The sequence below is a fragment of the Pan troglodytes genome, chromosome 19 (assembly GCF_028858775.2).
Source record: "Pan troglodytes isolate AG18354 chromosome 19, NHGRI_mPanTro3-v2.0_pri, whole genome shotgun sequence".
NCBI classification, from domain to species: Eukaryota; Metazoa; Chordata; class Mammalia; order Primates; family Hominidae; genus Pan; species Pan troglodytes.
Genome location: NC_072417.2, coordinates 71,626,097 through 71,640,224, shown reverse-complemented (window position 1 = coordinate 71,640,224; position 14,128 = coordinate 71,626,097). Strand labels below are relative to the sequence as shown.

The 14,128-nt window shown below is 52.2% G+C and overlaps 1 protein-coding gene and 1 long non-coding RNA gene across 5 annotated transcripts in view; one reads left to right on the top strand and one right to left on the bottom strand.

The window, feature by feature from the left end:
* Positions 1–1,164: 1,164 nt before the first annotated feature.
* MTMR4 (myotubularin related protein 4) overlaps positions 1,165–14,128 on the top strand; it is a 29,224-nt gene continuing 16,260 nt past the window's right edge. Inside the window, exons 1-11 of one of the 4 annotated variants that reach the window (XM_009432919.5) lie at positions 1,165–1,376; positions 1,485–1,811; positions 3,285–3,323; positions 6,961–7,050; positions 7,396–7,512; positions 8,392–8,474; positions 11,073–11,233; positions 11,350–11,446; positions 11,640–11,753; positions 12,579–12,775; positions 13,027–13,155. In XM_009432919.5, the coding sequence (XP_009431194.1) occupies positions 3,321–3,323; positions 6,961–7,050; positions 7,396–7,512; positions 8,392–8,474; positions 11,073–11,233; positions 11,350–11,446; positions 11,640–11,753; positions 12,579–12,775; positions 13,027–13,155 (991 nt within the window). In that variant the 5' untranslated portion in view covers positions 1,165–1,376; positions 1,485–1,811; positions 3,285–3,320. The other 3 variants (XM_511909.8, XM_009432920.5, XM_009432921.5) reach the window with 3 other exon arrangements.
* LOC134808893 (uncharacterized) lies at positions 3,030–5,125 on the bottom strand. Its single transcript, XR_010153028.1, has 2 exons — positions 5,056–5,125; positions 3,030–3,166 (listed from the first exon to the last, which is right to left on the bottom strand). It is a non-coding gene; the product is annotated as an uncharacterized LOC134808893 (long non-coding RNA).

Genomic DNA, 14,128 nt, shown 5'->3' with positions numbered 1-14,128 from the left:
ACCAAGGTCCTGGCTTAAGGGATTAGAAATTTGGGGCACTTCTCCTGGCTAACACGGTGAAACCCTGTCTCTACTAAAAATACAAAATAGCCGGGCGTGGTGGCGGGCGCCTGTAGTCCCAGCCACTCGGGAGGCTGAGGCAGGAGAATGGCTGAACCCGGGAGGCGGAGCTTGCAGTGAGCTGAGATGGTGCCACTGCACTCCAGCCTGGGTGACAGGGCGAGACTCTGTCTCAAAAAAAAAAAAGAAAGAAAGAAAAAGAAAAAAATTGGGGGCACTTCCCCAATATTAAAGGACTGTCCAAAAGTCCCCCCGCCTTTTTTTTTTTTTTTGAGGCGGAGTCTCGCTCTGTCGCCCAGGCCGGAGTGCAACGGCGCTATCTCGGCTCACTGCAAGCTAGGTAGCTGGGACTACAGGACTCCGTAGCTGGGACTACAGGCGCCCGCCACCACGCCCGACTAATTTTTTGTATTTTTAGTAGAGACGGGGTTTCACCGTGTTAGCCAGGATGACCTCGATCTCCTGACCTTGAGATCCGCCCGCCTCGGCCCCCCAAAGTGCTGGGATTACAGGCATGAGCCACCGCGCCCGGCCCAAAAGGCCCCATTTTGATGCCTGTGCGTATTCCAGCTGCGGCGGACGCAGTTTTGTATTTGATACCTGCCCTTTGGAAAACACAAGGTATTAACTGCGTGCAACCTCCTGACTTTCTGTTTCCCCTGATCTGGGAAAAGGGATAGGCAGGTTAAGCTCTACACTGTAGAAAGCCTGTGATAGAGCTTTGAACAAATGCTGCAGCCATTGTAATCACCAAACACTATAGTAAGTGCTGGGAATGAATAAAAACACAATCACTGTCCTACAGGAGTTCAGTATTTAATTAAAAAATTTACAGCATCTGCTAGATTGCAGGCTGTTCTAGACCCTGGAGTTCAAGTAGTGCAAAGTTCCTGTCTTCCTGGAACTTACCAACAGTACTGAAGTTTCAATGTTCTATAAACAAAGATGGGTGAAGACATTAGCCCCGGGCTAATTAAAGCGCTCAGGCCCGCTCCAGACCTGAGAATATCAGCTGAATCTGAATCAACTGTTCTCCATTTCTGTCGGTTGGTGGTATCGCGGGGCCACGGCGACCTCCAGCGGCCACCCTCCGTCTTGTGGTCTGTTCTGGGTCCCCGGGAAGGAAAGGGAGGGGCGATAAGCCGGGTCCTTGGGAGCGTCCTGGTCTCCCCTCGCTTTACAGACTAGGAGGCCGCAGCTAGCTGGCAGTCTCAGATCCAGGTTTCCCATCTCTGGGATGAGAGGAGAGTACTTCACTCAGGACTGCCAGCGCAATGCAGGTCGTGAAGAACTGCAGGGTCGTTTATCGATACAAAGTGAGTGTTGGAGGAACCCATCAAGACACAGGAAGGGGGAAATCCTAGCGCCGCCAGTCGGAGATGACCAAGACTGAACCTCAGGCCCAGCCCTCCCTTCTCTCTTAGCCTGCAGGTTTTTCTCCTATTCTGGCGTTGGGACCGGATGACAGCTGCGAAACCAAAACGGGAATGGATAAACTGAGGTGCCACTGGGGACCTGTTTCAGAAGTACCTCCCGGGCGGGGCCACCACCGGAAGTGGCTTTAGGCATGTAACCTACAATGCCCGCCTCTAATTGCGCTACCAGTAGGCGACGAGCCGCCTCCACTTCCGGTCCCCAGAGCAGTGGCCAGCAGCCCCCTCTTTACTGCTCTCCTATTGGCTGCCGCAAGGACGCGCTGTGATTTCCCATTGGTCGCGTCTCCCCTCCGGCGCCGCGCCTCCTTCCTCCAGGTATAGTCTCGTCTTTAGGCATCCGATTGGCTAAAGGCTGGGAGGGCGTTTGCCCGACTCGACCAACGAGTGGGGTCGAGAGTGAGGGCGTTGGCTGCGTGATGGGGGCAGGGCGGGACTTGGCGTGGCCATTGGCCAGGGCGGCTACAGGCTAGAGATATGATTGGTTCAGGAGAGGGGCACCGTGGTGGGGTCGGGACTGCGCGGCCTCAGCAGCTGCGGGAGACGGAAGTGGCAAGAGCGCGGCCTCAGAGGGTCGGGCGGACGCCGCCTGGGTGAGTCACCGTGCCCCCTGCACTGCAAGCCTGGGAACCGCAACGACCGCGTCTTGCCCGGCTCCGCCCTGGCCCCCACCGGCTTTCCTGAGTCCCGCCTTCTGTCATTTGGGGCTCCGCCTCCCAGTCTTTAGGCTCCGCCCCTAGAACCTGGGCACCTGGGCTCCCCTGCCAACCTGGCCCGCCCCCTGGGACCAGATCCCCTAGGTCTGAAAACCCTGGGCCTCCCAGGCCTGATCCTTGTCCCTCCTTCTCTCCCTTCCTTCCCTGGGGCTGCTGCCAGTGGGCGGTGAGGCAGCACCTCTGGCTTGCCTCTTGCCGGTTCCCCCATGAGGGAGAATGGCCTAGGGAAGAGGATACTGTGAACAGGGAGGTGGGCAGTACCACAGATGGAGGCTTTTATCCCCGCAGCCTCCCGCAGGGCTCTGCTGCACTGCCTGAGGAAAGCAGGCATGAAGGAAAGTGTCAGTGAAACCTAGGCCTGGATCCCTAAGTGAGCCTAGGAGGCCCTATCCTGAAATCCCTGTTACTTGGGCTCATTGGACAGATGCTGACTCCAAGGCCTGGATTGGCCTGATTCTGTCCCTGTTGTGTGGCCTCCTCTCCATAACCTCCACCCCACTTGGTGTCAAATACACTCAGCAGGACCTGTGCAGCCCTGCTGCCCTCTGATCACAGGTTGTGGTCCCCTCCCTCTTGTCCCACTCTGGACTCTGCCCCCAGTAAACAGGTCAGGTGGGTACTACTCCCAAACTCAGAGACTGGCAAAACATTCCTGTGGATTCATGCTCCTTCAACTACTGCCACTTCACCCCAAGAGTCAGGGCCTAAAATGAGCCCCAGTTGGGCAGCCTGTGTCTCTTCATAGTTGGCAGTTCTGCTCCCTGAGAAAGAAGTGTTCTCCCTCTGCGTCTGGAAATCAGGACTCCTGAATTCTGCCGAATAATCTTGGATGACACTCATTCCTGTTTCAGAACTTCGTGGCTGACTTCATGCCCTGCAGGATCACTTGTTGCTTTCTCCCCATGTAGCTCCCATTGCCTCTCTCTGGCATGGTGACTTGTGGAGAGACTGGAGTCTCTGTGAGGGAGAAGAATAAGAGTTGTAGAGAAGGTCAGGGGTAGATGTGTGTCATTTGTTGATTCTATGGTAATGTTAATGGGGTCCTTTACTTTTATGTTCCTCTGTCTCCTTACAGTGAGAAGCAGGCAGCCAGTACCCTTGCCACGGTAGAATGGTGAGTACCCTGTCTTTCCTCAGGCCATTGTGTTTTCTGTAATCCATGTGTCTTTCTCTGTGAAGCTGCCCCACCTGTCCTAGACCTTGAGCTCCAGGCTACCCTGTTCAGCTACTAAACATGTTCATCTGCCCTGGAGATAAATTAGGGTTTCTTTAGATTGCAAAACATCAGCCAGTATACAGCACTGGGACTGGAAGCTTCTAGAAATAATTTTCTGCATGTGCTAGGCCCCACACTTTCCTCCTACTCCCTACCCACCACTGGTTCTATTAACCCTTCATAACAGCCCTCTTCTTGCTTTTCTTGGGTCCCCGGTAGAATCTCTGTGTTCTGGTCTGAAAAGCTGGGCCTTCTTTATCTCAAGATCTTTGGACTTCTGGTGGGTTCTTTGAATATTGTGGATGCTATATCAGGAGTGACTCCACCAAAACTGTGGGGCTTCTCTAGTTCCAGGGTGCTGCTGTTAAGCCACTACAGGTGACAGCTGATTGAATATCTATCAGGATAGCATCTTCAGGGTGCCCAGAATATCACCAGAGGTGGTTTACAATGATCCTATTAATTTTCCATTAACTGTAACAGCCCTTCTCTCACCCCAAGTCCAGGGAAGCCCTTAACTCCTGAGAGCTAGGAGGAGGCAGTGAAATGGGAAAGGCCTAGAGAGCTGTAGGCCCTGGCCCAGACCAGGCCCTTAACCTGGTAGTATCTCTTTGGTTTCTTTTAGGTGTCCCTTGTGCTTAGGGGCAGGTTAAAGAATTCAGTAGATGAGAGGATTTCCTCCCTCCCTCCCTTCCTTCCATAGACATGTGGATTTGGTGTGTGCACTATTGGTTCAGTCTCTTCTCAGAAAGCCTGCTGGTTTTGGCCCCCACCAACAGATAGCTCCTCTTTTTCTCTTCTGGGCTACCCTGAAAAGAGCATGGGCTTCACAGTCAGCTTCATCTAATTTCAAATCCTAGCACCACCACTTAGTTAAATTACATACTTTCTCTCTAAGCTTGAGTCTCACGAGTAAGACTGGATAAGGTTTACTTCTTGGGGCTTGAAAAGTTTTACTGAGATAATGTTAGAAACTGCCTGGCTCATTGTAGATGCTTAATAAAATGTCAGGTTTTCTTTTATTACTCCCTTCTCCCCCAAACAAGACAAAAGCCCTGGTGTCTGAAAGTTACAAGGTGCAGGAAGTTTGGGGTTCCAGCCAGCTCCCTCTGTGACTCTTGGTGACATTTTGAGCCCCTTATTCCTGGTCCTTATTCCTTGGCCCTCTACCCAACTCTCTCTACTCCGCTGCTCCTGGGTTTCAAGTTTCGTTTTTTTTGTATAGCTTCTGTGGTCGATACTTCTAGCTCTTCACTTTCCCAGACTAAGAAATCCTTTCTCCTCCAAGAAGGACTTTCTTACCCAGAGATCAGAATGTGAAACAAGGGAGAGATGGAGCTGAAGGAGTAGGGTTGGGTAGGGGCGTTGGAATAAAAAGCTCATTTCCCTTTCCAGGAGCATGGAATGACTAACCTGGCACCATTCTAAGGGGAAAGAAAGGTTTAACGAAGTCACGGGATTGAAGGACCTTGATGGGCAGGGGCATGGTGGGTAGTGGTTTTGGAGGGAAAGGAGGAAGCAAATGGGGTGCGGGTAGGTGAGCTCCACCTTGGGATCCAGAGCAGGCGTCGGGGGAACTTAGGGGAGGGGGCGAGGGGATGGGTTTGTAAGAGGGCATGGGGTGGCTCACCTTGGAAGAAGGGAAATGAGAAGATGTGGGCGGTCCCGTAGCCCAGATTCCTGAAAGCTCCTAAAGGTCCCTGGAGTAGGGTACGCCCTCCTACGAGGCCCAGGGTCCGCGGGGAGGGAGGAGGCTGGGCTTGTGGGCGGGGCCCGCGGAGCCGCCCCGCCTCTGCCTCCGCCTTCCCGCCGCGGTCCCGGGCTCTCCCCTCGCCTGGCTCCCCTCCCTTCTGCACTCGTGCGGGAGGGCGGAGCTGGGCCCGCTCCATTGTGGAGAGGAGGGGAGAGGCGCGCGGGAGCCGCGCGGAGGCCCGGCCACCAGCGCCCTAGCCTCGGCCGCCGCGGCTGCACCTGGCGAGCCCCGCAGCCGGGATGCGGCGGGCGCCCGGGGCTGGCGGGCAGCGCAGCGGCTCCGGGGACATGTGCGCTGGCCCAGACCGCCCGCGACCATGAGCCTGACCGCCCGCGTCTCCTGCTCCATGCTTAGCTGCTTCGTAAGTGCCCACCCTGCCTTTGGGGGCCTAGGAGGCACCCGCAGCCCCGCCCAGGGTCAGCCCTCGATTTCAGCCCATCCCCCTTCCCGAGGCCCCTGGCCCGGCCCCGAACGTTTTGGGGGGCAGGGAAGGTGGGTTAACCCTTTTATTTCTTGGACTTGCTTCAATCTTTGGGTGCCGGAGATGGTCGAAGGCCAGGAATGGAAATTCTGTGGTCCATCCTGGCCCCGCAGCCACTGCCCTTGACTGCAGATCTCTAGGCCCCGCCCTGCAGGGGTACATCCCTTTACCTCCGCCTCTCCCTCTTGGTCCCACCCGCTGAATCCTTGCTTGGGGATGTGGGATGTGGCTAGTAGGCTGAATGGGATGTTAGGAGGTTGGTCGGGGAGCACGGGATGTCTTTGAGCTGGCTTGGGGCTCCAGTCCCTTCCCTCTTCCACCATTCCATCCCTCACCTGGCATGCCAGCCTTTTCTCCTTGACTGTCCCCCAGACAGCCTCTCTTCTCCATCTTTCCTGCCTCTGCAGGGTTCCGTACCTCTGCATCATTCCCGGTCCTCCCCTCCTCCCGCTCTGGCTGATGCTCCTTCCCAGCTTCCCCCATCTGTCCTCTCAGCTGTCCCCCCACCTTCCCCGTGGGTGTCTGCCAGGCCTCCTCTCTCTCTCTCCCCTGGCTGTCCTTGGGTCTCCTGGCTCCTCCCAGGCGCGTGGATCCCCTCGGGTCCCCTCCCTGGTGGTTGGGAGGGGAGTTCCTTTTGCTTGCTGTGGGTATTCCTCAGGAATTCCCCTCTGATTAGCAGGCAGAGCAGGTTACTTGGCAGGTAATGGGGGCTCGTCAGCAGTGTGGGTCTAACAAGAAGATAAGCCCAGCTCTCAAACACGTCTTCCTTTTGAAAGCATCGGTGAAGGCCCTCTAGAGGCGTGGGACTGAATCCCCCCACCCACTCCTCTTTGTCTCCTTCACCCACCAGATTGAAGCTTCAGTGGCTGTAGGCGCCTGATTTCCCTTCTCTCTGAAACCAGCTGCCATACCTGGCTCCTTTTCCTCAGGACAGCACTTTCCCATCCCCACTCCTGCCTTACCCTTATGCGGGTCTAAGGGAAAGAGTCTTTCTTTTCCTTAGTTTTCTCTCCTCCATTTTTGAAATGTTGGTTCTATAGGAGAGTCCCTCTTTGAAGAGTGCAGATTCCCAATTCCTCCTGGGGCCTCACTCTTTCCTTAGGCTTAATAGGCTGATACGCTCTCCATTTCACCCTTCCCTGTCTCCAACCAAGTCAGATCTCTTTTCCCTTCTCTGGTGACCAGAACCTTTAGAGGTGTGTGTGTGTGGGTATCTGTGGATTTCTTGGTGGGGAAGGGAGCAGAATGAGCCTGATGGGCTAAGCGGAGCTTGGTGACTTAGGACTGTGGCCTTCCTACAGGGTGAGGAGGGGCCCCCCAGCCTGGAGTACATCCAAGCCAAGGATCTGTTCCCCCCCAAGGAACTAGTGAAGGAGGAAGAGAATCTTCAGGTAAGGAGGAGTTGGGGGCCAGGATAGATGGGGCTCCCTGCCCAGTTAAAAAACACCCTCCCTTCTCCCCAAAATCCTCAAGGGCATCTGGTACCAGAGCTCTGGCTTCCTGTTCCCTGGTCTCTGGAGGAGGAGGGTTTGTCTGTGCATCCTGGAGCCTTTGGCCGCAGGGAAGGAAAGGCAGCTTTCCTGTACAGCTGTTGCCTGGTGCTGTTACTGTGGAGAGAACTCTCCTCTCCTGCCTTGGCCCACCTTTTCCAGAGGGGATCCCACAGATCAGGGGCTGTAGAAGAGGATAAGGTGGTCACTCACTTCTGGACTGAAGGTTTCTCTGCCCCTTGACAGGTCCCCTTCACAGTGCTGCAGGGTGAGGGAGTAGAGTTCCTGGGCCGGGCAGCCGATGCCCTCATTGCCATCTCTAACTACCGGCTGCATATCAAATTCAAGGACTCTGTCATCAACGTGAGTTTCTGTATTGTTCTCCTACCCCTAAGCTAGAATCCCTATGAAGTTCAAGGTGGGATTGTTCCAAGGCTGTCCTTGATCATGTCATTAAAAAAGTTGGAGGCCGGGCGCAGTGGCTCACGCCTGTAATCCCAGCACTTTGGGAGGCCGAGGCGGGTGGATCACTTGAGGTCAGGAGTTCGAGACCAGCCTGGCCAACATGGTGAAACTGTGTCTCTACTAACAATACAAAAATTAGTCGGGCTTGGTGGTGCGCACCTGTAATCCCACCTACTCGGGAGGCTGAGGTACGGGAATCACTTGAACCTGGGAGGTGGAGGTTGCAGTGAGCCGAGATTGTGCCACTGCTGTCCAGCTTGGGTGACAGAGTGAGACTACCTCTCAAAAAAATAAAAAAAAGAAGTTGGGGATCCCTTCTGTTTCTCTCTGACTTCATGTTTTCCTGCCTCATTTTCCTAGCTCTGTTTCTGGCTCATTCTCCTTTCTCCTCTTCTCTCTTTCCATTATTCTATTACTGGCCCTTCTAAGGAGCACAGTGGCATTGTTGGAAGAACACAGGCTTTGGAGTCAGGCAAACCTGGGCTCTTTTCCTGCGTTGCCACTCACCAGCTGGGTGACCTTGAGTCAAATCACCTAACTGAGGCTTGATTTTTCTCCTCGTAATATGGGCTGAAAGCACCTCCTGTGCAACGTTATTGGGATCATTAATTGGGATCACATATGCAGAGGACTCCGTACAGTTACCAGGTGCTTAACAGACCCTCAGTAAATGTTGGTTTCCTTCCTGCTATTGATACATTAGTGCCTACGCTAGGGTGAGGGTGAGGAGTGGTACCCAGTGGGGAGTCTGAGCTTCGGTTTGCCCTTCCTCTACAGGTCCCCCTCCGGATGATTGACAGTGTGGAAAGCCGTGATATGTTCCAGTTGCACATTTCCTGCAAGGACTCCAAAGTGGTGAGGTGAGAACAACGGAGCCTCACTCAGGTCCCCTGGCCCTAGTCTTGTCCAGTTCTCTGTGCTGCAGGGTTTCTCTGGTGCAAGAGAGGAAAGATCCTGCCTCACTTTCCCCAGTTGGAAGAAAAGGTGAAGACCATGTTCTGGGTTGGGAGGTCAGTTTACTGACCCATAGGATCTTGACCTGAAAAAATGGGGGTAATGCCTAGTTCATGGAGTCATCGTAAGGATTAAGTGAGATAATGTGTATGTGTATGAAAGCACCGAGGACAATATCTGGCACAGAGCACTCACATTATTGTTGGTTTATTTATTTATTCATTTGATATACATGTATTGAGTACCCTACTCAATGCCAGCCTGTTTTAAGCCCTGGGGATACAGCAGGGAAAAAATAGACAAAATTTTGCCGCCTCAGAGAGCTTACATTCCAATGAGGAGATACCAACCGTAAGTAATAAGTAAAATTTGTGAAATGATAGTAAGTGTAAAGGAAAAAAATAAAGCAGGGAAAGGGAATATGGAGTGCTATGAGGGTGAAGATTGTAAAACAATCAGGCTGGGCACGGTGGTTCACGCCTGTAATACCAGCACTTCGGGTGGCCAAGGTGGGAAGATCCCTTCAGCTTAGGAGTTCAAGATCAGCCTGGGCAACATAGTGAGACCCCATCTCTACTAAAAATAGAAAAAATTAGCCAGGTGTGGTGATGCGTGGGGAGATCGCTTCAGCTTAGGAGTTCAAGATCAGCTTGGGCAACAGGGCGAGACCCCATCTCTACTAAAAATATAAAAAATTAGCCAGGCGTGGTGATGCATGCCTGTAGTCCCAGCTACTCAAGAGGCTGAGATAGGAGGACCTCTTGAGCCTGAGAAGTCGAGGCTGCAGTGAGCTGTGAATACACCACTGCACTCCAGCCTGGATGACAGAGTGAGACCCTGTCTCAAAAAAACAAACGAAAGTGATCAGAGAAGCTGCACCGAAAAGGTGGCAGTCGAGTCAAGACTTGAAGAAAGTGGCCATGTGGGTATTTGGGGGAAGAGTGTGCCAGAGACAGAGAACGGCAAGTGCAAAGACCCTGAGGTGGGTGTGTGCCTGCATATTGGGAGACTGGCAGGGAGGCTGGTATGGTTGGAGTAGAGCACGTGTGGGTGAGGGTAGTGGGTTATATGACCTGAGAACAAAGCCGGGTGTCAGACACTTTGGCTGTCATGAAGACTGGCTTTTACTTTGAGGGAACTGAGAAACCACTGGAGGATTTTGAGCAAAGGAGTGATGTGATCTGATTAATGTTTCATAGAATCACACTGGCTGCTATATTGAGACTAGATGAAAGAGAATGGGGGCAAGAGCAAAAGCAAAAACTGGGAGACTAGTTAGGAAGCTATTGCAGTTACCCAGATGAGAGATCATGGTGGCCTGTCTGAGGTGGTAGCAGCCAAAGCGGTGAGAAGCAGTCAGATTCTGGGTGTATTTTGAAGGTGGAGATGAGAAAATTTGCTGACAGATTTGAAATGAAAGAAAGAGGAATCTGGATGACTCTAAGGTTTATTAAAAGGATACCTACTTTAGAGCCTACCATGTGCTCAGGTCTGTGGGGCATTCAGAAGGAGCATTCACATTGCCCTTCCCTTCAAGGAGGCTAAACTCTAGCTGCTGGAAGAAGATTTAACATGTGGCAATATGCTATGGGAAAATGTGTTGCTTAGTACTCCAAGCAGGCCAGGCACAGTGGCACATACCTGTAATCCTAGTACTTTGGGAGGCCGAGGGAGGAGGATCGCTTGAGCCCAGGAGTTCAAGATCAGCCTGGACAACATAGAGAGACCCTGTCTCTATGAAGAATTTAAAAAGTTAGCCAGACGTGGTGGTGCACAATTATGGTCTCAGCTACTCAGGGGACTGAGTTGTGAGGATTGCCTGAGCCCAGGAGGTCGAGGCTGCAGGGAGCTATGATCGTGCCACTACACTCCAGCCTGGGTGACAGAGCAAGAGCAAGACCCTCTCTCAAAAAAAAAAAAAAAAAAAAAAAAGGTATATATATATTCCAAGCACATTAAGAATCAAGAGAGGAAGGAGTTTCTGGAATAGAGTAGGCTGGGAAGGCTTCAAGGAAGAGGTGAGACTGAAACTATCTTCAAAGCATCAGTAGGATGTGGCTAGGCAGAGAGGAGACATTATCAAGCAGAAGATAAACCAAGGAGATGGGAAGGATGTGAGCAGAACTTCCCACCTGAAGCAGAAGGTTTGAGTTAGGGAGTCATGGGAGATAACACTGGTCCATTAGGGCCGGGACAAGGAGTGCAGATGTTCAGGGCCACATGGTAGCATTTAGATTTGATACGAGAAACAGTAGCGCCCCATTCGAGAGGATAAGTATGCCTCAAACACAGGAGTTCTTGGGAAGAGAATTATCACAAGAGACAACTTCTGTTGGGTGTTGGCCAGTGTCCCTCGTCCCCCCACCCTGGGTCCCCACTGCTTTACCTCTTGCTTTGCAGCCTTCTCTCCTCACAGCCTTCCTGTGGCTGTGTTTTTGGCCCTGATAGCCCCATGGCACAACTGCACTTTGCCTCACCTAGGCCTGTGGCTTCTTGCCTGGCAGGTGCCACTTCTCCACTTTTAAGCAGTGCCAAGAGTGGCTCTCACGGCTAAGCCGAGCCACAGCAAGACCTGCCAAGCCTGAAGACCTCTTTGCCTTTGCCTACCATGCCTGGTGCCTGGGGCTGACCGAGGAGGACCAGCACACTCACCTATGTCAGCCAGGTGAGGCCAGTCTATTTTCTTTGGGAGGCTGCTTCTTACCCCTTAGTTCTCATCCCTCCTCCACTCCTGCACATTGGTGCTCTGGGAAGCTAACCATCGTGGGGGCTCTGTTGCAGGTGAGCACATACGTTGTCGGCAGGAGGCGGAGCTTGCGAGGATGGGCTTTGACCTGCAGAACGTCTGGAGAGTCTCACACATCAACAGCAACTACAAGTGAGAGGGTTGGGGACCAAAACACCTTCCACACCAAACTACTTCCGTGTTTGGATAAAGTGTGGTGGGCACAGCTTCTGAGTCTGAGAGGGAGGAAGGCTCATGGTTTCTCTTCCCACAAAGCCATCCCCAGGGATCCTGTCATCACATGTTTTAGACCCAGTGCAGTGACCCCCACCTGGTCTCTTCTCAGATTGTGCCCCAGTTACCCCCAGAAGCTGCTGGTTCCTGTGTGGATCACTGACAAAGAGCTGGAGAATGTGGCTTCCTTCCGCTCCTGGAAGCGGATCCCCGTGGTTGTGTATAGGTGAGGCAGTGGTGCTGGGAAGTAGGGAGGCCATTTCTTATGCAACAAGGAAAGAGTCAAAATTGGAGGTTTTGGGTAACCTGGTTGACTGAGAATTGACACTCTATGGGGAAGTATGAAATAATTTTAAAACAAAAACTATCTTAGTTTTTTCTCCTAAGAATAAGGCTATTAGGGAGTTTATTCATTCCCCCCCTTTTTTTAGAGAGTGTGTGTGTGTGTGTGTATAAAATAGTACATTATTTTATACACACATTAGTACAGGGGTTGGCAAACTGGCCTGCAGACAAAATCTGGCTTATAGCCTATTATATAAAACGGCTTGTAAGCTGTGAGTGGTTTTTACATTTTTAAAGGGCTATTTTTTAAAAAAGCAAAGAAGAATACATGACAGAAACTGGTTGTGACCCACAAGGCCAAAAATTGTTGTCTGATTTTTTACTGAAAATGTTTGCTGATCCCTGCACTAGAATATTGTAGCTAAAATAGAGTGAGACAGGAAGTAACCCTGAAGTTTGGAATTGTTCCTATTCTTGGCTCAGCCAGGCCTTGTTCTCCTGCTGGGTGTCTGTACCTGGAGCAGTTGCTATGCAGATTTGATGAGTCAAGGTCACCTTGGACATACAGAGCCCATTTGAGAAAGTATGTGTGATGGTGCTTTGTAAACGGTGAAGCCTGCTAGTGACGTTGGGGCTTTTGGTTGCTGTTATGGCCTGGATGAGTTGGTAGCCCCTGCTGGCTCTGGAGACTTTGGTCTAACCCCCTGAGGTAGGCCTCTGGAGGCTTCAAATGCCAAGGGCATTACGGTTTCTTCTGTTTTGTCAGACACTTGCGCAATGGGGCTGCCATCGCCCGCTGCAGCCAGCCAGAGATCAGCTGGTGGGGCTGGCGCAATGCTGATGATGAGTACCTGGTCACGTCCATTGCTAAAGCCTGTGCCCTGGACCCGGGGACAAGGGCCACTGGGGGCTCCCTCGGCACCGGGAATAATGATACCAGCGAGGCGTGTGATGCTGACTTTGGTAAGGTGTGGATGATGCTAACCCCCCAGGGAGCAGGCCCCCTCCTTGGCTTCACTGGCTCCCAGGGAGTCCCCAGTGAGAGTCTGGGAAGATGACAACACACGGGGTGCTGGGGTCCCTGCCTTGTCAGAAGCTGTGGGGCATGAGGGGTCTCTAGTTGCATGTTCTGCCTTCTGAGAGGGAGTGCCAGAGGGCCAGCAAGAGGTTGGGTGGCTGGCTGACTCAGGGACTCCTTTCTGCTGTGTGTTTAGATTCTTCTCTGACTGCGTGCTCTGGAGTGGAGAGCACAGCAGCTCCTCAAAAGCTGCTGATCCTGGATGCGCGATCCTACACGGCAGCAGTGGCCAACCGGGCCAAGGGTGGAGGCTGTGAATGTGAAGGTATTGCTGTTATCCCAGTGTCTGCAGCCAGCCTGTGCTCTGGGTGGCTTTGGTGAGGAGGGGGTTGGGGGCCATTTGTATAGTGGAAAGAGCCCAAACAAACCTGGCTTGGAATCACAACTTTGCTACCTACTAGCTATGGCTATGACTATGCTGAAGTTGCTTAATCTGTCCAAGCTTTATTTTCTCTTCTATAAGAAGGGGATGTTTACACACTTTGCAAAATTGTTGGGATGATTAGAAGTTGCATATGTAGGCTGGGCCCAATGGCTCATGCCTGTAATCCCATTACTTTGGGAGGCAGAGGCAGGCGGATGGCTTGAGCTCAGGAGTTTGAGACCAGCCTGGGCAACATGGTGAAACCCCGCCTCTATCAAAAATACAAACCATTAGCTGGGCATGATGGTGCATGCCTGTGGTCCCATCCCAGCCACTTGGGACGCTGAGGCATGAGAATCGCTTGCATCTGGGACGCAGAGGTTGCAGTGAGCTGATATCATGCCACTGCACCTCTAGCCTAGGTGACCATGAGACCCTGTCTTAAAAAAGAAAAAGAAGTTGTATATATAAAATTATTGCCACAGAGCAGCTACTATTTATTGAGAATTGATTAAATATTGTCTTTCTAAGTACTACTATCATTTGTCATTACTGTTACTATTATTAATATATGGCACCTGAGTCTCCAGAGATACAAGTGTGATTCAGATTTCAAGACTGTATTTAGTTCCTATCCTGGAGTGCTCTGCCCTGCCAGGGAAGCTTTGTCCACCAGGACCACTCTTGTCCTGGATGCCTGTTTCCAGGACGTGCTTTTTTTGTTTGTTTGTTTGTTTTGAGACGGAGTCTCGCTCTGTCGCCCAGGCTGGAGTGCAATGTGCCATCTCAGCTCACTGCAACCTCCATCTCCCAGGTTCAAGCAATTCTCCTGCCTCAGTCTCCCGAGTAGCTGGGATTACAAGTGCCTACCACT